We start from the raw sequence: 24,653 nt of genomic DNA on the forward strand, positions 1-24,653 counted from the left end.
ATCCGGCGTCACAACCGCAGACCACGTGTAGCCACACCAGCCCAGGACCTCCACATCCGGCTTCTTCGTCTGAGACCAGCCACCCGGACAGCTGATGAAACTGTGGGTTTGCATAAATGAAGAATTTCTGCACAAACTGTCAGAAACCGTCTCAGGGAAGCTCATCTGCATGCTCGTTGTCCACAGCCACAACATTCCCCAGGCCACAATCAACAGCCTGATCAACTCTACGTGAAGGAGATGTGTCACGCTGCATGAAGCAAATGGTGGTCACACCAGATACTGACTGGTTTTCTAATCCACGGCCCAACTTATTTTTTTAAGGTATCTGTGACCAACATATCTGCATGATATGAAATCCATAGATTAGGAACGAATACATGTATTTCAATTGACCGATTTCCTTTTATGAACTGTAACTCAGCAAAATCTTTGAAATTGTTGCATGTTGGGTTTCTATTTTTGTTCAGTGTAGTGTTAGCCATAGCAAGTTACCGAAGTCCATTCAACATTCAGCCAGCTCCTACTCTGATGCAACATGCTAAACAAATCTGGTCCGAGTCATGGAGCTCAGCCAGGGGACCACCCCTCAGTCCCTGTGCCCACGCCACGGCCCCATGCCAGCCTGACGGAGCAGAGCAGAGGCTTACTCACTCAGCAGGGGAGGGCTGGCTCTTCAACACTCACAAAGACTGTGTTCCTGGCAGCACAGATGATGGTCCTGCCGCCTGCTGACCAGGTGCTGCACTTCACCATGACCTCCGTCTGCTCTCTCTGCTCCGGGAACATGTCCGCCACGTCTATGGACTTCCACTCATTGGCCGAGGACACCTCCCACAGCTGAAACACACATGCAAGCACACAGGTAGGCACGCACACATGCATGTACAGAAACACATACACAGGTACGTACAATTAATGTTGTTAAATACATAATAGTAGTCTACACCTAAATGAAAAACCTTTATCTATATTTGCTAATATAAACACATAGGTGGTGACTATGCCCCGCCCACCTTCAGGGTTCCGTCGCTGGAAGAGGTGGAGAGGTAGGCGTCATCAGGGGAGAAACAGCAGTGATTGACAGGCTCCAAATGACCAAACATGGTGTTCTGGGAAGAGGGTTTATTGATGTTCCACAGCTAGAGAGAGAGAGTAGGAGATATATATATATATATATAGTGTGGGGGATATATATCTATCTTATAGCCAGAGTGCAAAAAAATGTGGCCTACTTCATGGTTTAACAAAACAGACAGGCACACACACACACACACGCACACACGCGCACACAGGCACACCTTGGTGTTCATGAACTTGTCGTTGGAACAGGTGGCCAGTAGGAGGCGTCGGCGTGTGTTGGTGAACTGACAGTGGTTGACCTGCTCCTCGTGTTCTTCCTCAAACACCCTCATCAGAGTCCCACGCTCCACGTTCCAAACCTGGCACACAACACAGATAGTGTAGTTACACAGATATACAACTCTTTTATTTACTTTCCAAGCCTTTTACACTACACAGATTAGAGACAGACAAACCACTTCCGTCTGTCGAAGTCGGGTTGTCAGGCAAGTCTGTCTGAAGTCTGTCCAAAGTTTGAATGGCAGAGGCTTCCACACCATACCTTGACCTTCCTATCACTGGAGCAGGTTGCTAGGAGACGGTCATCCGGGGAGAAGGCGCAGCAGAGCACCTCATCGTCGTGGGCCTGGATCTCCAGCAGCTTCTCCCCAGATGTGCTCTTAAACACCTGGAGACACACACAGGGCAGAGTTTGAGGACACCCACTCACACAAACAGAGATGTGTGGGAGATACAGTGGGTGAAGATTTATTTCAAAAGAATGTGTGTGTCTTACTCGCAGTGTCTTGCTGGAGCCACAGGAGGCGATCTTGGTGCCGTCGTGGGAGAAGCAGGCAGAGTAGATGGATCCCTGGTGGGGCTGGACCACCAGACGAGACAGGCTCTTCAGACTACTTTTGTTCCTGGAACAAACCACAAACATAAATGACTTAGAGAACGTGAGCATGAGGGGATGTTAGAGGAAGTAGAACATCAGGGAATGAGACTAAAACGTAGAGTAATGGTCATAGAGTTGGATAGAGGGTACGTCTTTGCATTTACAATGGCTTCTGTTTTAGCATGGGCAGTGCCACTGACACTACGCTCAAACAGGCTTTGTGGTAATTGCGAGACAAAACCAACTCTATGGTTAGGGTATGGTTGACTGGGGAATGGAATGCATAAGGGCTAGGGAGTAAGAGGTGGGGGCTAGGGGTCAACACTGTACACCCCGATTAAGTAGTGAGTACGCTTATAAGCATGTGAGTAGTGTGTACGGGCCTACTACTGACACCCAGTCAAGGTAGAGTCCCCCTCTGGTGGCCCTCTCCTGCGCCTGCAGCAGGGCCTGGCGGTACACCTCAGAGGAGTCTGGCTGGGACAGGGCCAGCTGCACTACGTCAGGGAACGGACGCTGCTCCAACTGGTGGCCGTTCAGAGACAGGAACTCCTGGAAGTGGCCCCGCACCTCGCTGTTCTGGGGGGGACCATAAAGAGAGACTCACAGTGAGGATGTGACAAACGGGGTGTTTCAAAACCATGAGGGGAATTGAACAGGTACACAGTGAGAGAAAGGAGAGATTGGAACACAACAATTGTATTCACAGGCATGAAACGAGTAACTGTTTCTTGCATTGACATTTCTACATTGTAGTCATTTAGCAGACGCTCTTATGCAGAGAGACTTACAGGAGCAATTAGGGTTAAGTGCCTTGCTCAAGGGCACATTAACAAATGTTTCACCTAGTCGGCCCAGGAATTCAAACCAGCGACGTTTTGATTACTGGCCCAATGCTCTTAACCGCTAGGCCACCATTGACTTATGAGGAATTGATACCAAATACAAGATCTGAAAAACATATAAAATGAGGATAAAACAGGGTACACTAATTTCCTCAGTGAACTTGGTGTTGATCAAATCCTGACCTCTTTGTCCAGGATGGCTCCGTACTCCACATAGTCATTGATGAGATGAGCCGGTCCCATAATCTGAGCTTTAGTTCTGACCCAGTCCAGAGAGAACATCAGAGAGCACAACTCCTAAGGGGGAGGGGAAAAAAAGAAAGAGAGAGAGAAAGGAGAGAGAGAGAGAGAGAGAGAGAGAGAGAGAGAAAGGAGAGAGAAAGGAGAGAGAGAGAAAGAGAGAGAAAGGAGAGAGAGAGAAAGAGAGAGAAAGGAGAGAGAGAGAAAGGAGAGAGAGAGAAAGAGAGAGAAAGGAGAGAGAGAGAAAGAGAGAGAAAGGAGAGAGAGAGAAAGAGAGAGAAAGGAGAGAGAGAGAAAGGAGAGAAAGGAGAGAGAGAGAAAGAGAGAAAGGAGAGAGAGAGAGAGAGAGAGAGAGAGAGAGAGAGAGAGAGAGATAAGTTAGCGACTTGTGCTTGTCTGGCGAAGGCCTCCATCATACGGAGTGGTGCCTTTATCTCCATCAGACTGTTGAACAGCCATCACGCCATCTCCTGTAGCAAGATGCAAAAGACTCGCTCACAAAACACACTCACACCAGCTCTCTCTCACACATCCGCAAACAAGCTTAAGCACAAGCTCTGATAGTGTTATTTGGATTTAGTTTTTGATTATTTGTGTACCTGTTAGTAACCCAAGCATTTCCCTGCACCCGCTATAACATCTGCTAAACTGTGTACGCGACCCAAAAATGTTGATTTAGATGTGTGGGTTGTGTGTGTGCGCGCGCGTACCTGTGTGAGGTTGGCCTTGGCCATGTGGTAGGTGAGGAATCTGAACCAGTAAAGGCACTCTTCATCTCCTGAGGTGGGGGGACCCTGGCTGTAGCGCTGCTGGTACTGACACACCACCTTGGTGTGGAGGCTCTGGAACACACACACACACACCATATTATAAAACTGGGTGGTTTTAACGCCCTGAATGCTGATTGGCTGACAGCCGTGGTATAACAGCCCATATAGCACAGATATGACAAAACATTTATTTTACTGCTTTAATTACATTGGTAACCAGTTTATAATCGCAATAAGGGGTTTGTGATATATGGCCAATATACCACGGAGAAGGGTGGTTCTTAAGCACGACGCAACACGGAGAGCCTGGACACAGCCCTTAGCCGTGGTATATTGGCCATATATCACAAACCCCTCGGACCTTATTGCTTAATTATAGTAGATTGATGTCCCAATAATGCAGGGCATAGAAGACATGAGTCTAACTGATTCATTCTGTAAGCGACGGTCTAGTTTTCCAAGTTCTATGTACATTGATTCTCTACAATTTTTTCCTTATATTGGATTTCAGAAAATATGAATTAATTTCAACACAGTTATCAAACATCAAACTTTAGATACATTTCAAAATGGCCACCAGCATAGATAACAACCCTATGTAAATGAAGATAGAGGTGTGTATGTTGGAGTCAGTGGAGGCTGCTGAGGGGAGGACGGCTCATAATAATGGCTGGAATGGAGTGTTTGATACCATTCCATTCACTCTATACTGGACATTATTATGAGTCGTCCTCCTCTCAGCAGCCTCCACTGGTTGGAGTGTATGAGACCCACCTCTAGACCAGAGCGGTTCATCTCAGCCAGGAAGTCCAGCTGGAGGTCGTGGAGGTAGTAGAGGTAGGGCCGGTGGTGACAGTCACGGAACAGTAGGGACTTGTTCACAAAGTCCTGGAGAACATCCTCCACCTCCTCCGGTTCTAGATCCCACAGAACCGACAGAACCTGCAGGCAGAGGAACATGGAGGACACCGGAGGTTGGTGGCACCTTAATTGGGGAGGACTAGCTCATAGTAATGGCTGGAACGCTATTCAAGACATTATTATGAGTCGTCCTCCCCCCCGCAGTCTCCTTTGATGGAAGAACAGGCTTCGATTAAGAGACAATGACCTGCTTCCTTGTCTTTTATTATCTTATTCCCTCCTTCTTTCCATAAGGACAGCTCACAATGTCTCCATGGGTTGTGAATACTTTCCGGCTGAAGGTGCGGGATAGCCTTACCCTAACCTACTGTAGCCTAGCTTAGTTTAGCCTAACCTGACCTAACCAAGCCTAGCCGAATTTAACCTTACCTACCCAAGCCTAACCATTATCCCCCCCGGCCAGTCTGACCTTGGCAGGTACTTTGACGTCCTTCTCCAGCACGGTGAGGTCAATGTACCGCTCTCTGTGTTCCTCAGACAGGACCTGGATGCTGGCAGCCATGGCCTGGTCAAGGGCATCGTAGTCATACGAAGACGACTTACGGATACGCTTGAACTTCTTCTGCTGAAGCGTGTGCAGGTAGTAGGCCCAGCGGTCTGGGAACTCCCGCAGCAGGGCCCCGATTAGAGACACCACCAAGGGAGAGCCTGGGGAAGAGAGGAGGGTAGAGGAGGGGTTTAGGTAGGCTGGTTGATTGTGCCAAGAGTTTTATAGTTTTTTAAGAGTTGAGATGTAACAGAAATGGAATTTGTATTTATTTCATGATTTAGAATGGAATTCTACAAGTCATTGAAGGTTAACAGAAATTTCAGTGGGCATTAAGGGCTCCTTTTCTCCGAAGTCTATGCTCAGGCTAATTTGACTGAGTTTTTTGACAGAAAAACCAAAACAGGCTGACAGACTCATACTCATTTGACTGATGTCCTGCTGGTAAGAGAGAACTGAACATAACCACTATACAAATAAAGCTATAAAAATACATGAATATGTGTTTTGTGAAACCCATTGTTCTGACAGAGAAATAGCACCTGCCCTACAGAGAAAGGTGCAGCTGAATGCAGAGAATCCACAGTACACCCAGGTCAAGACAGCTAGCTCAAAATATTGGTTTATTTTTTTAGGAATCTTTTGTCATGGAGAGGAAAGTGCCGATTGTGTTTTTCTCAGGTCAGTGTCTTTGTTATGATATTTAAAATATATTTTATTACAATGTATTTACGATTGCATATCTGCAGCCAGCACATTTGTGTTCCAACCCAACACTATCACAAATAATCAATGAACCATCAAGCCCTTGAGAAGTTGAATCTGCTAAAGTGCAATACTTTTAGATATTGAGTTCAAATGTGAACATTAGTAGTTTAAGAAATAGTAATACTATTTTCTTCTGCTCTGAACTTTTAGATGATCAAATTGACTATTGATATTGCAGCCTCTGGGTAGAAGGGTCTATATTAATGATGTTACAGCCTCTGGGTAGAAGGGTCTATATTATTGATGTTGCAGCCTCTGGGTAGAAGGGTAGATATTATTGATGTTGCAGCCTCTGGGTAGAAGGGTCTATATTAATGATGTTGCAGCCTCTGGGTAGAAGGGTCTATATTATTGATGTTGCAGCCTCTGGGTAGAAGGGTAGATATTATTGATGTTGCAGCCTCTGGGTAGAAGGGTCTATATTAATGATGTTGCAGCCTCTGGGTAGAAGGGTAGATATTATTGATGTTGCAGCCTCTGGGTAGAAGGGTCTATATTAATGATGTTGCAGCCTCTGGGTAGAAGGGTAGACATTATTGATGTTGCAGCCTCTGGGTAGAAGGGTCTATATTAATGATGTTGCAGCCTCTGGGTAGAAGGGTCTATATTAATGATGTTGCAGCCTCTGGGTAGAAGGGTAGATATTATTGATGTTGCAGCCTCTGGGTAGAAGGGTAGATATTATTGATGTTGCAGCCTCTGGGTAGAAGGGTAGATATTATTGATGTTGCAGCCTCTGGGTAGAAGGGTCTATATTAATGATGTTGCAGCCTCTGGGTAGAAGGGTAGATATTATTGATGTTGCAGCCTCTGGGTAGAAGGGTCTATATTAATGATGTTGCAGCCTCTGGGTAGAAGGGTAGATATTATTGATGTTGCAGCCCTTGAGGCAGTTACTTGAGATGACAATGCACCTCTTCACAGGGCTCTTCACACTATCCTCCTGTCAGTATCACTATGTAAGGGACCCTAAACTGGACTGAAGCACAGAGGTACTGCAGAGAGAAGTACACGGACCTGGCCACCGTAAGCAACATGGAGGATATGAACAGAGTGAACCACTTGACTATAGACAGCGGTTATGATGGCGCAGTGTGGATAGGACTGAGGAAGGGACAGTATTTCAGGTGGCAGTGGTCTCTGGCAGACATAGACCACTATAGTGAGGGACAGACTGAGTTTAGTGTGTTTTGGAACACAGGCCAGTCAGGTAATTTGAATGAAGATTGTGGTGTCGTGCATGATTCTGGAAAATGGCACAACTATCCCTGCACTACTCGACTACCTCCAGTGTGCTACGACGGTGAGTGACATACTACATGTATTGTAGTTAAAACACACTAACCTGGTAACACCAGAGGACACTAACATCACATACACAAGTTCACCAAGTAACAGATTACTGTGGGGTTATCAAGGTCGCAACATTTGTCTTTCAAATTTCTTGTCAACTCCAAGCTTGATTTCCAAAGGTTTATGAATTGACAACAATTCAAATGGGACTGATCCAAACTCTGATCCAAACTCTGATCCAAACTCTGCCGGTTGCATTTGTCCCCATACTAAGTCTCCAGCTGGTCGTTTCCTAATGGTTCAACAGCTAAAGACCTGGAGGGAGCTGCAGGAAGCACCATACAGACCTGGCCAGTGTGAGGAACCAGACTGAGAACAAAGAGATCTGTAACGTGGCCGGGGGTAGAGGCATGTGGATCGGCCTGTTCAAAGACACCTGGACGTGGTCGGACCAGAGTAACTCCTCGTTCAGATACTGGGTCGACAGAGAACTGAACGAGTTCTGCGCTGCTTGGAATCGCAGTACCTCAGACCAATGGATAGACAAGAGAATGTCTGAAGGAATGTCCCTTTGTTGCTACAGTAGTAAGTTAAAATCCCTTATTGTGCCACCGAACTCATCTCCTTAAATGGGCTGTTGATTTGGAATAACTGTCCACACAGATTTAAATATGTAACATTATTGTATGTAATGGTGACTGTTCATCTTAACTGTGTATATAACCAACCACCCTGCGTCATGGGTTTTGCATTTTGTGGAGTTTAATTGGACTACCTTGACAATGTGTCTTTCGACATGCAGGTCCCCAAAGTTAAATTACCATGAAAAGGCTACATTATGAATTATTTCAATTGGTGGTTTGAATTTCCAATTCATTCCCTGCTGAGAAGGGTTATATCTGTGTATGTGTTAGACCCAAGAGCCCCAACAGGCAAGAAGATACAGGTAGTGAGAGTGAGGATGACCCCAGACCCAAACATGGACCTGAATGATGCTACGTGAGGGAGACCATTTTACAGCAGGTGAGTCTCACCCTCTTCATTTCTAGACTTTTACCTTCATTTAACCATGTATGCCAGTTAACCCTTTACACTTTATTTTATTTAACTAGGCAAGTCAGTTAAGAACAAATTCTTATTTACAATGACGGCCTAGGAACAGTGGGTTAACTGCCTTGTTCAGGGGAACAGTGGGTTAACTGCCTCGTTCAGGGGAACAGTGGGTTAACTGCCTCGTTCAGGGGAACAGTGGGTTAACTGCCTCGTTCAGGGGAACAGTGGGTTAACTGCCTCGTTCAGGGGAACAGTGGGTTAACTGCCTCGTTCAGGGGAACAGTGGGTTAACTGCCTCGTTCAGGGGAACAGTGGGTTAACTGCCTCGTTCAGGGGAACAGTGGGTTAACTGCCTCGTTCAGGGGAACAGTGGGTTAACTGCCTCGTTCAGGGGAACAGTGGGTTAACTGCCTCGTTCAGGGGAACAGTGGGTTAACTGCCTCGTTCAGGGGAACAGTGGGTTAACTGCCTCGTTCAGGGGAACAGTGGGTTAACTGCCTCGTTCAGGGGAACAGTGGGTTAACTGCCTCGTTCAGGGGAACAGTGGGTTAACTGCCTCGTTCAGGGGAACAGTGGGTTAACTGCCTTGTTCAGGGGAACAGTGGGTTAACTGCCTTGTTCAGGGGAACAGTGGGTTAACTGCCTTGTTCAGGGGAACAGTGGGTTAACTGCCTTGTTCAGGGGAACAGTGGGTTAACTGCCTTGTTCAGGGGAACAGTGGGTTAACTGCCTTGTTCAGGGGAACAGTGGGTTAACTGCCTTGTTCAGGGGAACAGTGGGTTAACTGCCTTGTTCAGGGGAACAGTGGGTTAACTGCCTTGTTCAGGGGAACAGTGGGTTAACTGCCTTGTTCAGGGGCAGGACGATTTGATCGTTTACGGGTTCAAAATGGCAGATTTTATGCCCATCTGACCCAGATTGCGATTTATAAATGGTCCGTAAACAGTAATTGTGTGAAAGTGGGATGCAGGGTTGTGTTCCAAACAAAACTACACATTTGCTTGCTCTAGTTCCTCACCACTAGGAGAGCTAAAAAAAGCACTTTATATTTGAACACTCTTCTTTGAGTCATAAACGTGCATTGGAATGACTTAGGAACTGTGCACACTTTGGAGAGGTGTGTGGCCACTTAGTCCTGTCACTCAAACCCTTGTAATTGTTTTGTCTTATGTTGTACGTATCCCACCTTTTCCAGGAATATTCTTATCATGCTACTGGATGGATCCAGAGTATTTCCAGATTTCGCTAATAACAAATGATGTGAAAGGTACAGTAAATGTAAAATGCACATAAAATCAACTGTGTAATGTTTGGATTCAGTCTTGTTTCAGGTGAACTGTTGTGTCCTCAACTTTGATCAAATCATTTCCCCATAATCTCCTAATTGTTCCATTTCAATTTCTACCATGCTATTCATATTTCTTATTTTAGAAACATTTCAATTTAGCCCTATCCATAAAGGTAAATTTCCCACAAGTGTAAAGGGTTAAGAATAAATTCTTATTCATAATGACTAGCTCGCTGTGAACAAGTACAGTCCACTGCTCCTTACGTTAAGAGAGTTCTCCAAGTAATGATAAACCCTTCAAACCGTAAGAGTGCAGGTACCTACATATAGCTGCCATAATTAAATGTGTAATGCAAATTGGTTAATCCTACAATGTAATAAATAAATATTCAGTAAGATTAGGTGTTCAGGGCATAAATCCTGGTTCTGTTCCTCAGATAATGGAGAAAATGAAGGCCAATGGGATAACTTCAAACTTCAAACTGAGATAGAAAGAGCAGCCAGATGGAAAGGTCTTCCACAAGGAAGAGAAGAAAGAATGACAGAAAGAGAGAAAAAAGGGGGCCGAAAAAGAAGGAAGAGCTTTGAATAGAAGCACATGGAGTTAGTGTGTGGATCAGTTGCCCCGTGCCAGCTATAATTAATGATTCCCTTCTCATCTCACATTGTACTCATTTATCATGAACCATTATTAAATATCAGAATTAAGTGATAATGCCCGAGAAGCCGGTGTTTGTAGGATATATTGGCATGGGTGTTGTTAGGCCTGAAACGAAGTCAAGAGCCGGCAAACCGTGCCATTAAATCCTCCAAACACTGGCTTCGAGGGCATTAACGGGTTACCAACATATTCAAATAACAATTTACATATTTTTATTAAAAACTTGATTTTGATTACCTTATTCATGCCATTTCATCCTTCCAGGGTTGCTACCCAAGCCGGCTGGTCGTTCGTTCGTTCTATCGGTTCGGTTGCCAGAGACGCGACCCAGTCGTTCGTTCTGAATGTTCCAGAGCCATACTGGCTGGCAACGATCTTATCCCTTGCTTGTTAGCTAGCTAACTACGGCTAAATTACAGTCACGTCAAACAGTGCAGCCAGAATAACAACAGTAGCTGCATTTGTGTTTGTTTAAGCTGTTTTCTAGTGACATTTACTTGGATACATCCATAACAATGAGCTAATGATGCACGATTTCTACTGGCATAGAAATTTCTCTCTCTTGTCAGGACAGAGGAGCGAACAACACAATCACTAAAAACTAAAGCTGGAAAGACTGCAAACTAGCCCCATTTCGTTTGACCATATCCATAAAAGTAATGCCAGCTGATTATCTTCACTGACATTTTCAAACCCTCCCTAACAGAGTCTATAATACCTACATGTTTCAAGCAGACCACCATAGTCCCTGTGCCCAAGGAAGCAAAAGTAACCTGCCCAAATGATTACCGCCCCGAAGCACTCACGTCTGTAGCCATGAAGTGCTTTGAAAGGCTGGTCATGGCTCACATCAACAGCATCATCCTGGATACCCTAGACCCACTCCAATTCGCATTTCGCCCCAACGGGTCCACAGATGATGCAATCTCTATTGCACTCCACACAGCCCTTTCGCACCTGGACAAAAGGAACCCCTATGTGAGAATGCTATTCACTCACAGGTCAGCGTTCAACACCATAGCACCCACAAAGCTCATCACTAAGCTAAGGACTCTGGGACAAAACACTTCCCTCTGCAACTGGATCCTGGACATCCTGACGGGCCGCCCCCGGGTGGTAAGGGTAGGCAACAACATGTCTGCCATGCTGATCCTCAACACTGGGGCCCCTCAGGGGTGCGTGCTTAGTCCCCTCCTGTACTCCCTGTTCACCCACGACTGCGTGGCCAAACACGACTCCAATACCATCATTAAGTTTGCTGACGACAACAGTGGTAGGCCTGATTACCAACAACAATGAGACAGCCTATAAGGAGGAGGTCAGAGACCTGGCAGTGTGGTGCCAGGACAACAACCTCTCCCTCAATGTGGGCAAGACAAAGAAGCTGATCATGGACTACAGGAAAAGGCAGGCCGAACAGACCCCCATTAACATCAACGGGCTGAAGTGGAGAGAGTCGAGAGTTTCAAGTTACTTGGTGTTCACATCACCAACGAGCTATCATGGTCCAAACACACCAAAGCAGTTGTGAAGAGGGCATGACAACACCTTTTCCCCCTCAGGAGACTGAAAATATTTGGCATGGGTCCCCAGATACTCAAAAAGTTTTACAGCTGCACCATCGAGAGCATCCTGACCAGTTGCGTCACCGCCTGGTATGGTAACTGCTCGGCATCTGATCGTAAGGCGCTACAGAGGGTAGTGCATACGGCCCAGTACATCACTGGGGCCAAGCTTCCTGCCATCCTGGACCTATATACTAGGCAGTGTCAGAGGAAAGCCCAAAAATGCACAGCAAGCAGTACCGGAGAGCCAAGTCTAACACCAAAAGCCTCCTTAAAAGCTTCTACCCCCAAGCTATAAGACTGCTGAACAATTAATCAAATGGCCACCCGGACTATTTACATTGTCGTCCCCCCCCCCCCCCCCCCCCCGTTGTTTATTATTTATGCATAGTCACTTTAAACGGTGGCAACTTGTGGAATAGACACCGGCTGGAATGTGGTTTTAACCAATCAGCATTCAGGATTAGACCCACCCGTTGTATAATGTACTACATTCTATCCATACTATTACAGTATGCCACGTTGCTGTTTTATTTGATGTTTAATTAGCTTGTTCTCTATTTATGATCTGTTCATTATTTCTATCAATGTTCTTGGGCACTACATAATGCTTCCCAAATCCTTCATATGAAAATGTAATACTGTATTTCTCTTGAATATGTGAAGTAAATTGACATTTTATTGTAAACCTTGAAAGGAATTTTAATTTAATTCAAATACAATTTCTGTTGACACTATAGTTCCATATGGTGTGTGTGTACCTTTGCACTCTCTGACAATGCTGCGGGCCTGTTCTGGGAGTCTCTGGGGTTTCCCGTTGACATACAGGGCGAGGATCTCCAAGGCCTGATCCTCCTCCAGACCACTCTCCACTGCCACCTCAGACTTAGAACCTGGACACACACACACATACACGCATGAGTGCGCACACACACACACACATATGCAGGTGCACATATGCAGGTGCATTGAGTGTAATGTTTGAGAAGTGTTCTATAAATTAAGTCATCCTTTTCAGTAGTACTGTAGTAATGTTAGTATTAGTATCAGTGCTATTACTCATACACACCGCTGACACAGTCGGCTAGGCTTCTGTCTCGGGTGGTGAGCAGTACTCGACACTGGATGTCAAAGGCCTTGAGCACCGAGCTGTCCCAGATGTCATCCAGTATCAGCAACGACCTGCACACACACACACATCTAATTCAATTGACAGGAATTGGAATGGAATTAATAGCATACAATAATTCACTCCAGAGCTGAAACTTCTGAGTTTCAACTGAACGTTCTACTCATCATTAACAGCCACCATTTAGGAGAAATGGACCAAGTTGAAAAGTTGGCTACCAGTCCACATCAACCCTGGGGGACTGACCTGGGGTAACGACGGAGCATGAGGAAGCGTAGTCGCTCCTTGGCCTCCTCCAGAGAGCCAGGAGGCCGGTGGAGGGAGGACGAGGGGTCTTTCTCCTGGCTCTGCTGCTCCAGACGGAAACACAGTGACTGGATCCTAACCAGCAGGTCAGACCGGTCCAGCTGGCCTACGGACAGCCAGTGGACTCCTCCCGGAAAACACTCTGGGGGGGGGGGGGGTGTCAGGAGGACCAGTGTGAGTGAGTGTGTGTGCGTGTGTGTCAGGTCAGAGAGAGAGAGAAAGACAGGGAGAGAGAGACAGATGGAGAGAGAGTACAGTCAAGAGACCAATGTGATAAACAGAGAAAACAGAGAGAAAGATGGTCAGAGAGAGAGAGAGATGGTGAGGCAGAGACACAGAGACACAGACAGACAGACACAGACAGACAGAGACAGACAGATAGAGACAGACAGACAGAGAACAGTTAGACCAATGTGATAAAGAGAGAAAACAGAAAGTGAATGCAGACAAAGAGAAAACAGAGAGAAAGTGAATGCAGACAGAGAGAAAAAGAATCTCCTCTACATGTGTTAACCCTCTCCTGAAATGCATCTTGAGTCAGTCTGACATTTTACCCATTATTGGGCTTGGTTAAGATTGGGGGAGAAAACTGATCCTAGATCTGTACCGAGGGAAAACTTCACCCCGAAGCCACCTACCTGTGATGAGTGCGTGGTCTCGGACTGCCTCCGCAGCCAAGACAGACTTGCCGGAGCCGGCCATGCCGAACACAGTGACCCAGCCAGGCTCCTTCTGCAAGTGGTAGAGCTTCTCCCTGACCCGGTTCACCAGGGCTGGCCGGCTCACAAACACCACGGGTCTCTGGGGCACGCCGCCCTCACTCAGCACCGCCTGGACTGGAACAGGGTAATACAGCAAAGACGGCATTATATATATAAATGCAGTATGTTGCCAATGGAATAAACAGAGGGGTCAAACAAGGCAGAGAGACAGAGGTGAGCCAACAGAAGCACACATACAGTTGAAGACGGAAGTTTATATACACTCAGGTTGGAGTCATTAAAACTTGTTTTTCAACCACTCCACAAATTTCTTGTTAACAAACTATAGTTTTGGCAAGTCGGTTAGGACATCTACTTTATGCATGACACAAGTAATTGTTCCAACAATTGTTTACACTTATAATTCACTGTATCACAATTCCAGTGGGTCAGAAGTTTACATACAGTAAGTTGACTGTGCCTTTAAACAGCTTGGAAAATTCCAGAAAATGATGTCATGGCTTTAGAAGCTTCTGATAGGCTAATTTGAGTCAATTGGAGGTGTACCTGTGGATGGATTTCAAGGCCTACCTTCAAACTCGGTGCCTCTTTGCTTGACATCATGGGAAAATCAAAACAAATCAGCCAAGACCTCAGAATTCTTTTTTTGTAGACCTCCACAAGTCTGGTTCATCCTTGGGAGCAATTTCCAAACACCTGAAGGTAACACGTTCATCTGTACAAACAATAGTACGCAAGTATAAACACCATGGGACCACGCAGCCGTCATACCGCTCAGGAAGGAGACACGTTCTGTCTCGTAGAGATGAACGAACTTTGGTGCGAAAAGTGGAAATCAATCAAAGGTCACTCAGCAAGGAAGAAGCCACTGCTCCCAAACAGCCAGACTACGGTTTGCAACTGCACATGGGGACAAAGATCATACTTTTTGGAGAAATGTCCTCTGGTCTGATGAAACAAAAATAGAACTGTTTGGCCATAATGACCATCGTTATGTTTGGAGGAAAAAGAAGGAGGCTTGCAAGCCGAAGAACACATCCCAACTACGAAGCACATGGGTGGCAGCATCATGTTGTGGGGGTGCTTTGCTGCAGGAGGGACTGGTGCACTTCACAAAATAGATTCATCATAAGGAAGGAAACTTATGTGGATATATTGAAGCAACATCTCAAGACATCAGTCAGGAAGTTGAAGCTTGGTCACAAATGAGTCTTCCAAATGGGCAATGACCCCAAGCATACGTTCAAAGTTGTGGCAAAATGGCTTAAGGACAACAAAGTCAAGGTATTGGAGTGGCCATCGCAAAGCACTGACCTCAATCGTATAGAAAATTTGTGGGCAGAACTGAAAAAGCGTGTGCGAGCAAGGAGGCCTATACAAACCTGACTCAGTTACACCAGCTCTGTCAGGAGGAATGGGCCAAAATTCACCCAACTTATTGTGGGAAGCTTGTGGAAGGCTACCCAAAATGTTTGACCAAAGTTAAACAATTTAAAGGCAATGCTACCAAATATTAAATTTAGTGTATGTAAACTTTTGACCCACTGGGAATGTGATGAAAGAAATAAAAGCTGAAATAAAATAATTCTCTCTACTATTATTCTGGCATTTCACATTCTTAAAATAAAGTGGTGATCCTAGCTGACGTAAGACAGGGTATTTTTACTATGATTAAATGTCAGGAGTTGTGAAAAACTGAGTTTAAATGTATTTGGCTAAGGTGTATGTAAACCTCCGACTTCAACTGTACATATACATAGAGCTCCCCTGTACAGTGGGGAGAACAAGTATTTGATACATGTAGACCTCTACATGCTTTGTGAGTAGGAAAACCTGCAAAATCAGCAGTGTATCAAATACTTTTTCTCCCCACTGTATATTATTTCCCTGTATCAGAAAAGGAGGGCACATCTCAGACTGCCCTAGTCTCCTGGTATTCTCCATTCTCCACCCTTTGGGGCAGCTCACCATAGCGGGTGCCACCGTCTGAGAAGCTCTTCTCAGCCTCAGGGGAGACTAGGGGCAGGCTGTTGTGGAGCAGGCTGGCCAGGTCTCCGTAGCTCTCGCGGACCAGGGCGTTGTAGAAGGAGATGTAGGCCTGGTTATCCTTCCTCAGGAGCAGCTCCAGCAGGGCCGCCGCCTGCTCTTTCCTGGTGGGCTGATCAATGGAGAGAGACCATGTGAATTTTGAATCCACTTTATTGCTTTTCTTACACCGATGCAGTTCTTTCAGATGTCCGTAGTGTTAAGTGTTTAAAAGGCCCTGCAATCTCTCTGACTTTACCTCTTTCTCCCCCCTTCCTCTCTTTCTTCCTCCCTCTCTCTTATGAGGGTGTTTGTTTGGAATCAGGCACCCAACCACTTATACGTTTTCCCAGCACAGTGCCCTCGGTTGGCTCAGTAGTGTGAAAGTTTGTTTGGAATCTGGCCCACAAACAAACACTTTTATACACTTAATCATCACTACACACTTACCAGTATGGACATAGGAAAGTGTATGAAAAGGGTGCTACTGTACTTCCCCACCTCCTCACCCCACCTTGCTCCTGATCCTGTCCTCCTCGTCCCCCGTCAGCACACCGTCACTGATCATGTGATCCATCAGATAGGAAGCCCTGATGTCCTGCTCCAGGCTGGAGCGTGACTGAAGCAGGCAGCTCCGTGCCCCTTCCTCCATCATCGCCATGCCAATGGGCCAGACCTGGTCCGACCACACAGGTGGGGTGGCTGGGCTGGAATGGTGATTGATTGGCAGGTGATGGGAACTGCGGGGAAAGGAAGTTGCATGGATAGATGTAGTATGGGCAGCACAAGCTCTGGTCCAGTGTGCTGTGTGGCTTGAGCCTTCTTGAACAATAATACTTTGAAGGAGGCTCAAGCTGCACGTAACACCCTGGACCAGAGCTAGGACAGAACCACTACAAGCACTGCTGCCTCTTAGTGTGACTCCTGTGCCCCACCTAAAATAAAACTGGACACTGATAAGAGCTCTGATAGGTAGATATACAGTATGATGAAGATCCTTGTAATACTACAGTGCCATAAAATACTTGAAAATGCTACCCTTACAACAACAACAAAAATCAGTTTTGAAATTGCAGTAAAAGTGCAGTAACTGCAGTCGACTGTGGTATTTGAGGCAGTATTTGCAGGATACTGCAGTTATACAGCACTTTGACCGCAATATATTTCGTAAGGACAGCTGACTTTCTTCTCCATGAATGTGGTTGAGAATGGAATAAAAGTCTGACTGACTTGACCAACTTATTTGTAGCAGAAAAACAACAATTGAGACTACTTCCGTTATCCATCTATCCATTCAGTCTGCGTGCACTGACTTGCCAGATATTGCGATGATTCAACTTCGGGAAGTTACCAAATTTCCTATTTAGAGTGAACATTGATTGTAGGCTTTTGTCAGTCAGTATATGTAGCTAACTGTGCACTTGGTAGTTAACTATCAACGTTACTGTCTAATTTGACAGCTTTTCGACACAGCAGTGTAGCTAGCCGACATTCCCAAAACTACACAGCAGCTGTCTGTAGTAGGCTATATAGTATGCATAACAAACGCTATTTATACGTGTATTATTTCCACAAGCAGACAAACATTTTATAATGTTTATAAAAACAACAGATAGGAACAAGACTTTTTAACTGAAGGTGGTACATACTTCACTCGTAATAAGACTTACCCAAGTTGTAAGGAAATGAAATACAACTACTCACGTGTATCTATTTGCTCGACACAGGAGCTCGCTATCCACACTCGATAGTGCTCATGATTATAATAATTTCCTTTGAAAATAATGTAATTCGAACAAAAATCCCCAACTATTTTTGAAATGAGTAGGGTTCTTCCTGAATTATAACATAAACACTCCCCGGTCTGAAATGACCAATGCGGTGGCGTTTCGCGCACACGTGAGAGGGTGAGATAATGCATGCTTGACTGTAACTAGGCAGATGGGAGCAGGCTGCCTGGTGATACGTGACAGCTTGTTGTTCATTGTAAACTTGTAGGCCTGCAGTGCTAGCTCGGTATATTTGGTATTGCACTTGGTAAAACTGATAACACACTTACCAGTGGCCCTAAATAGACTCATAGTGCAAACAGCGTTCCTTTTGTCATGGCACTTAGAGTTGCATGTTTCTGCCACACTCAGAACAAAATAATGTAAATGATTAATGACAAAATATTCCCCATATCAAATGTTGTCAATGTCAGATGAACCTACTAGTAGTGCATATATACTATCCAATCACGTTCATACATTTACTTGACAAGTGATAATGATAGTGGATTATACATAATATGAATACATACAAATTATCAAATATAATATTTCCTTCCCAGCAGTGTATACAAACAACTATCCAAGCATTTTATTCATTTTCATACAAAGTTCAAACTTATACCGGATACACTGAGCTCGGCTGGGTTGGGTTGGAGTGGCTGTGTGTGTGAGGGTGGGGTCTCTGGCTGAGGGTCGGGGTGTGTCCTTGGGGGGTGGGGTGGGCGCCCGGGTACAGCTGAAGGTTGTTTTTTTTACATTTTATTTATTTATTTCACCTTTATTTAACCAGGTAGGCAAGTTGAGAACAAGTTCTCATTTACAATTGCGACCTGGCCAAGATAAAGCAAAGCAGTTCGACACACAACGACACAGTTACACATGGAGTAAAACAAACATACAGTCAATAATACAGTATAAACAAGTCTATATACGATGTGAGCAAATGAGGTGAGATAAGGGAGGTAAAGGCAAAAAAAAGGCCATGGTGGCAAAGTAAATACAATATAGCAAGTAAAACACTGGAATGGTAGACTTGCAGTGGAAGAAATGTGCAAAGTAGAAATACAAATAATGGGGTGCAAAGGAGCAAAATAAATAAATAAATACAGTAGGGAAAGAGGTAGTTGTTTGGGCTAAATTATAGGTGGGCTATGTACAGGTGCAGTAATCTGTGAGCTGCTCTGACAGCTGGTGCTGAAAGCTAGTGAGGGAGATAAGTGTTTCCAGTTTCAGATATTTTTGTAGTTCGTTCCAGTCATCGACAGCAGAGAACTAGAAGGAGAGGCGGCCAAAGAAAGAATTGGTTTTGGGGGTGACCAGAGAGATATACCTGCTGGAGCACGTGCTACAGGTGGGTGATACTATGGTGACCAGCGAGCTGAGATAAGGGGGGACTTTACCTAGTAGGGTCTTGTAGATGACATGGAGCCAGTGGGTTTGGCGACGAGTATGAAGCGAGGGCCAGCCAACGAGCGCGTACAGATCGCAATGGTGGGTAGTTAATGGGGCTTTGGTGACAAACCGGATGGCACTGTGATAGGCTGCATCCAATTTGTTGAGTAGGGTATTGGAGGCTATTTTGTAAATGACATCGCCGAAGTCGAGGATTGGTAGGATGGTCAGTTTTACAAGGGTATGTTTGGCAGCATGAGTGAAATAGGAAGCCAATTCTAGATTTAACTTTGGATTGGAGAGGCTTAATGTGAGTCTGTAAGGAGAGTTTACAGTCTAACCAGACACCTAGGTATTTGTAGTTGTCCACGTATTCTAAGTCAGAGCCGTCCAGAGTAGTGATGTTGGACAGGCGGGCAGGTGCGGGCAGCGATCGGTTGAAGAGCATGCATTTAGTTTTACTTGTATTTAAGAGCAATTGGAGGCCACGGAAGGAGAGTTGTATGGCATTGAAGCTTGCCTGGAGGGTTGTTAACACAGTGTCCAAAGAAGGGCCAGAAGTATACAGAATGGTGTTGTCTGCGTAGAGGTGGATCAGAGACTCACCAGCAGCAAGAGCGACATCATTGATGTATACAGAGAAGAGAGTCGGTCCAATAATTGAACCCTGTGGCACCCCCATAGAGACTGCCAGAGGTCCGGATAACAGACCCTCCGATTTGACACACTGAACTCTATCAGAGAAGTAGTTGGTGAACCAGGCGAGGCAATCATTTGAGATACCAAGGCTGTCGAGTCTGCCGATGAGGATGTGGTGATTGACAGAGTCGAAAGCCTTGGCCAGATCAATGAATACGGCTGCACAGTAATGTTTCTTATCGATGGCAGTTAAGATATCGTTTAGGACCTTGAGCATGGCTGAGGTGCACCCATGACCAGCTCTGAAACCAGATTGCATAGCAGAGAGGGTATGGTGAGATTCGAAATGGTCGGTAATCTGTTTGTTGACTTGGCTTTCGAAGACCTTAGAAAGGCTGGGTAGGATAGATATAGGTCTGTAGCAGTTTGGGTCAAGAGTGTCCCCCACTTTGAAGAGGGGGATGACCGCAGCTGCTTTCCAATCTTTGGGAATCTCAGACGACACGAAAGAGAGGTTGAACAGGCTAGTAATAGGGGTGGCAACAATTTCGGCAGATAATTTTTAGAAAGAAAGGGTCCAGATTGTCTAGGAAGGCTGATTTGAAGGGGTCCAAATTTTGCAGCTCTTTCAGAACATCAGCTGACTGGATTTGGGAGAAGGAGAAATGGGGAAGGCTTGGGCGAGTTGCTGTGGGGGGTGCAGTGCTGTTGACCGGGGTAGGGGTAGCCAGGTGGAAAGCATGGCCAGCCGTAGAAAAATGCTTATTGAAATTCTCAATTATAGTGTATTTATCAGTGGTGACAGTGTTTCCTATCTTCAGTGCAGTGGGCAGCTGGGAGGAGGTGTTCTTATTCTCCATGGACTTTACAGTGTCCCAGAACTTTTTTGAGTTAGTGTTGCAGGAAGCAAATTTCTGCTTGAAAAAGCTAGCCTTGGCTTTTCTAACTGCCTGTGTATAATGGTTTCTAGCTTCCCTGAAAAGCTGCATATCACGGGGGCTGTTCGATGCTAATGCAGAACGCCATAGGATGTTTTTGTGTTGGTTAAGGGCAGTCAGGTCTGGGGAGAACCAAGGGCTATATCTGTTCCTGGTTCTAAATTTCTTTAATAGGGCATGCTTATTTAAGATGGTTAGGAAGGCATTTAAAAAAAATAAACAGGCATCCTCTACTGACGGGATGAGATCAATATCCTTCCAGGATACCCCGGCTCGCTGAAGTGGGTTGGAAAGGCCTGCTCGCTGAAGTGAGTTGGGGGGGGGGCAGTCTGGTGGGGAGAGAGCCCCTCCCCTCCACCACCCTCTCCAGAGCCTGGACCCTGCGCTCCTGCTGCAGCCAGTAGAGCATCTCGATGCGGTCCCAGCGCATCTTCTCCCTGTACGGCCTCCCCTGGAGAGAGTGAGAGAGTGACCGTTGAAAACACAGCTGTGAGGAAACTGCTTAGTCTGGCTGCACCAGAGTTTTGGGGCTTTTGTTCTAGCCCAATACTACTACACCTGATTAAACCAATGAAGGACTTGATGATGAGTTGACAAGTTCTGGTTATTGGGGATAATCAGATGTGGGATGGCGCAGAGCTCTTCATAGCGTTTTATCAGTATGTATGAGCCTAGTATGTCAATATTTGTAGCTTACTGCATACAGTCTTTCTAACTGGTATGTTCTAGATAGAATATATGACTATTACACATTATGCAGTTTTAGTAAGTAGGAGGCAAGACAGGACCGATTTTGGACACGGCCAGAGGACGAAACAGAGGAAGTGAGCAAGGCTCTTTCAATGAGGGTAAATCACCAAACTAAAAACTCTGCTTTCGCTCTGTCTCTCTCTATCCCCCATAGCATACTGCATGTGCTGTATGTCAGAGAGCACAGTGACACTAGTGGGTCATATTCACTAGGAAGTCAACGGAAGCAAACAAGCAAAAACGAGGAGGGACTTTGCTCAATTTGTCTAATAAGAAACACAGGTTTTCGTTTTCCGTTGCAAAACAATTTGCTACGCTGTACACTAATTAATAGACCCCAGATGTATGGCCCATTGGCCTGACTCACCTTGTAGGTGACAGTGTCGTGGAAGCTGTCTGTAATGTGGTGGAGAATCTTAGACAACACCTTCTCCAGAGAACAGATCTGGGAGTTGAGTTTGCTCCGGTGCTTGGACTCATCCAACCTGGCTAGAGAGGTGCCCTGGTAGCCTGAGAAAGAAAAAAATGAGTGAGAGAGAGAGCGAGAAAGAGAGAGAGTGGCAGGAAATAATTAATAGAAAGAAAATAAAGAAAGAGGAAGGAAGGAAGGAAAGAAAGAAAGATAGAGCGAAAGACATTCACTTTGTAAAGTACATGAAGATATGTTCCTTCACTTACGACCATACTAGCCTCTCAGAAGCTATGCAGGGTTGGGCCTAGTTAGTACTTGGCTGGGAGACTGCCTGGGAATACCAGACGCTTAAATTTTTTTGTCCAGTAGGGTGTACTCTGGCATTAGATATTTCATCAACTGCCTTTTATTTATAACAATAATAATATGATGATATATTTAGCAATTTACAATATATCATCCAATACAATACGCTGTAAAAGCAATATGTTATAATATTGTAAAGAGCACAGGAGGTTGGTGTCATCTTAATTGGGGAGGACGGGCTCGTGGGAATATATCTGCACCGAGGGGAAACTTTACCCCAGAGCAGATATATATTATGCAGTACCTTGCAGGAAGAAGCACTTGGGGTCAGAAGCGTCCCTGTCAAACATCTCCAGACGAGCCAGCAGAGACTCCCTCTGCTGGATGAGACGGGCAGTGCGCTCCCATGCTGCTGTGGCCTGGGAGGAAACGCGTGCACACACACGGATGTATACAAATGCACACACACGGACACATACACATAAACGGATGTATACACACACACACACATATGGTTAGCATTAGCTGTAAAAACACTGCCCCTCAGTGTCATTCAAATTTACTTTTTATTATGTTTTATTTTGACTTTATTTTTCATGCATCATTCCATCTCCTGCCAAGCAACTCCACTCCCACTTGTCTCCAATTCCACATCCCAACCCTCAGCTTCCCTCAGCCCATCCCACCTATCTCTGTTGGCCACCCTCTTCGGATTTCTACACAACATGTATCTTTCAACTATGCTGTGATGCTTAATGTACAATTTCAATCTATCTAATCGAATAGAATCCACAGATTGCGAGTTGAAGATAAATACTTTTACTAAGAGTATTAGTATATTAGTAATTGACAGACCTGGTCTCTCCAGATCTCCTAACAGTACTATTTCTAGGGTCAATTTTATATCAATGTTATGTATTTTCAGCCATTCCTGGACCGGAGACCAGAAACAGGCTACCTGAGGGCAATACCAAAATAAATGGTCTATTGATTCTGTATCCTCACAACAAAATCTGCAGAGCTTCGATGATTTTATGCCCCAAATTTTCAAAATTTTGTTGGTTGCAAGAATTCTATATAATAATTAAAGCTGAAAAGCACAAAGTCTTGAATCTGGCGTCGTTTTTTTATCAACTCATACACCCTGTACCATGGAATCGGTACATAAAAAATCTCTTCCCAACTATTTTGCAATCTGTACTGAACATTTATAGTATCATCTGTACATTAAGACACGCATACACACACACCTGTTTAGGACTGGTTATTTCTTCATCTGGGCTCTCTTCCTCCTCTGTAAAAAACCCAACAGACAATAGGTTACCTATGAGTCTAGAAACAATAGGCTATGAAACAGGTTTAGTACTAACGAGCCAGAAATTCAATGAGTCATGACATTACCTACTAAACCAGAACTGTTTGACTTCCTTTTATTTCACAATCCTTGACTGGAACATCCTGCTTTTGAATGACTCACTAAATTACTATGGTCAAAAGTCAGTGTGTGTGAGTGTTTGTTACCCTCCAGATCGGGTTCCTTCCACAGCCCTCTCAGCAGCACCGTGTTGACGTTCCACACCCCTGTCATGTACTCCTGCTTCTGACCCTTTAGAGCCTCCATCTTCTGCCTCCGCCTCCTGTCCACACACACTGGTTTGTTAGCTGCTCGCAGTCCTCATAATGTAAGAAAAATGATTACAACAAAAAAGAATGGAGAAAAAAGTACGAAAATAGTGTGGCAGACAGAAAAACAGTAAGATAGACAGACCTACAGACAGGAGTTCTCTGTGGCAGGAGTTAAGAAGGTGATTGACGCTGCAAAAAATGGGAAAGCGTTTGGCATTGATGAACTGCCTAATGAGGTTTTAAAATCCCCTAAATTCATTGACGTCCTATATGATTTGCTCCAAATGTGTTTGGAGTACAGTATACTGCCGTCCACTTGGTATAAGTCTATAGTGAATCACATTCCCAAATCTTCAAAATAATTACCCAAGAGTGCCACAACTATAGAGGCATAAGTTAATTAAGTACAGTTTATAAATTATATTTTCATCCATCCTCAACAATAGGCTAATTACATTTTTGGAGGATCAAAACATTCTGGTGGAAGAACAAAATGGTTTTGGTAAATCCAGAGCCTATACAGATCCTATCTTCTCGGTCTGTACAATAATCAGAAATAAATTACACGAAGAGAAGCCTACTTTTGCATGTTTCATTGATTTCCAGAAAGCTTATGATTTTGTAAATAGGGATATTTCAGCCTATAGTTTGTTAAAGACAAGGGTTGAAGGGAAATTTGATTACGCAATCCAGTCTCTTTACAAAGTATCAATTGCTTGTGTGCAGGTTCATGAGTATGGTACAGACTGGTTTCCCACACCCTCGGGTGTAAAACAAGGAGACGC

General features: G+C 45.0%; 2 protein-coding genes across 2 annotated transcripts in view; both read right to left on the reverse strand.

The window, feature by feature from the left end:
- The window catches only part of LOC139392681 (apoptotic protease-activating factor 1-like), a 72,391-nt gene extending 54,503 nt beyond the window's left edge, over nucleotides 1-17,888 (reverse strand). The window contains exons 1-17 of the mRNA XM_071140845.1: nucleotides 17,738-17,888; nucleotides 16,548-16,773; nucleotides 15,977-16,166; nucleotides 13,925-14,122; nucleotides 13,227-13,428; nucleotides 12,921-13,033; nucleotides 12,613-12,744; nucleotides 5,146-5,384; nucleotides 4,590-4,757; nucleotides 3,756-3,887; nucleotides 2,989-3,102; nucleotides 2,355-2,539; nucleotides 1,859-1,985; nucleotides 1,625-1,750; nucleotides 1,302-1,442; nucleotides 1,017-1,142; nucleotides 688-840 (exon numbers count right to left, since the gene is read on the reverse strand). Of these exons, the coding sequence (XP_070996946.1) occupies nucleotides 688-840; nucleotides 1,017-1,142; nucleotides 1,302-1,442; nucleotides 1,625-1,750; nucleotides 1,859-1,985; nucleotides 2,355-2,539; nucleotides 2,989-3,102; nucleotides 3,756-3,887; nucleotides 4,590-4,757; nucleotides 5,146-5,384; nucleotides 12,613-12,744; nucleotides 12,921-13,033; nucleotides 13,227-13,428; nucleotides 13,925-14,122; nucleotides 15,977-16,166; nucleotides 16,548-16,694 (2,493 nt within the window). The 5' untranslated portion in view covers nucleotides 16,695-16,773; nucleotides 17,738-17,888. The remainder of the gene's footprint in view (nucleotides 1-687; nucleotides 841-1,016; nucleotides 1,143-1,301; nucleotides 1,443-1,624; nucleotides 1,751-1,858; nucleotides 1,986-2,354; nucleotides 2,540-2,988; nucleotides 3,103-3,755; nucleotides 3,888-4,589; nucleotides 4,758-5,145; nucleotides 5,385-12,612; nucleotides 12,745-12,920; nucleotides 13,034-13,226; nucleotides 13,429-13,924; nucleotides 14,123-15,976; nucleotides 16,167-16,547; nucleotides 16,774-17,737) is intronic.
- A 484-nt stretch (nucleotides 17,889-18,372) lies between these two features.
- Nucleotides 18,373-23,958, reverse strand: LOC139392682 (coiled-coil domain-containing protein 87-like). Its single transcript, XM_071140846.1, has 5 exons — nucleotides 23,764-23,958; nucleotides 23,493-23,536; nucleotides 22,547-22,661; nucleotides 21,892-22,034; nucleotides 18,373-21,225 (listed from the first exon to the last, which is right to left on the reverse strand). The coding sequence occupies exons 1-5, from the start codon at nucleotides 23,861-23,863 to the stop codon at nucleotides 21,022-21,024; spliced, it is 606 nt and encodes a 201-aa protein (XP_070996947.1). The 5' UTR covers nucleotides 23,864-23,958; the 3' UTR covers nucleotides 18,373-21,021.
- Between the last annotated feature and the right edge of the window lie 695 nt (nucleotides 23,959-24,653).

The sequence above is a fragment of the Oncorhynchus clarkii genome, chromosome 33 (genome assembly GCF_045791955.1).
Source record: "Oncorhynchus clarkii lewisi isolate Uvic-CL-2024 chromosome 33, UVic_Ocla_1.0, whole genome shotgun sequence".
NCBI classification, from domain to species: domain Eukaryota; kingdom Metazoa; phylum Chordata; class Actinopteri; order Salmoniformes; family Salmonidae; genus Oncorhynchus; species Oncorhynchus clarkii.

Coding starts and splice junctions, on each gene's coding strand:
- LOC139392682 (XM_071140846.1), bottom strand. CDS start 23,863: ATGGAGGCTCTAAAGGGTCAGAAGCAGGAGTACATGACAGGGGTGTGG. Junction 22,035..22,546: donor CAAGTGCTTCTTCCTGCAAG/GTACTGCATAAT, acceptor TTTCTTTCTCAG/GCTACCAGGGCACCTCTCTA. Junction 21,226..21,891: donor ACGACACTGTCACCTACAAG/GTGAGTCAGGCC, acceptor CACTCTCTCCAG/GGGAGGCCGTACAGGGAGAA.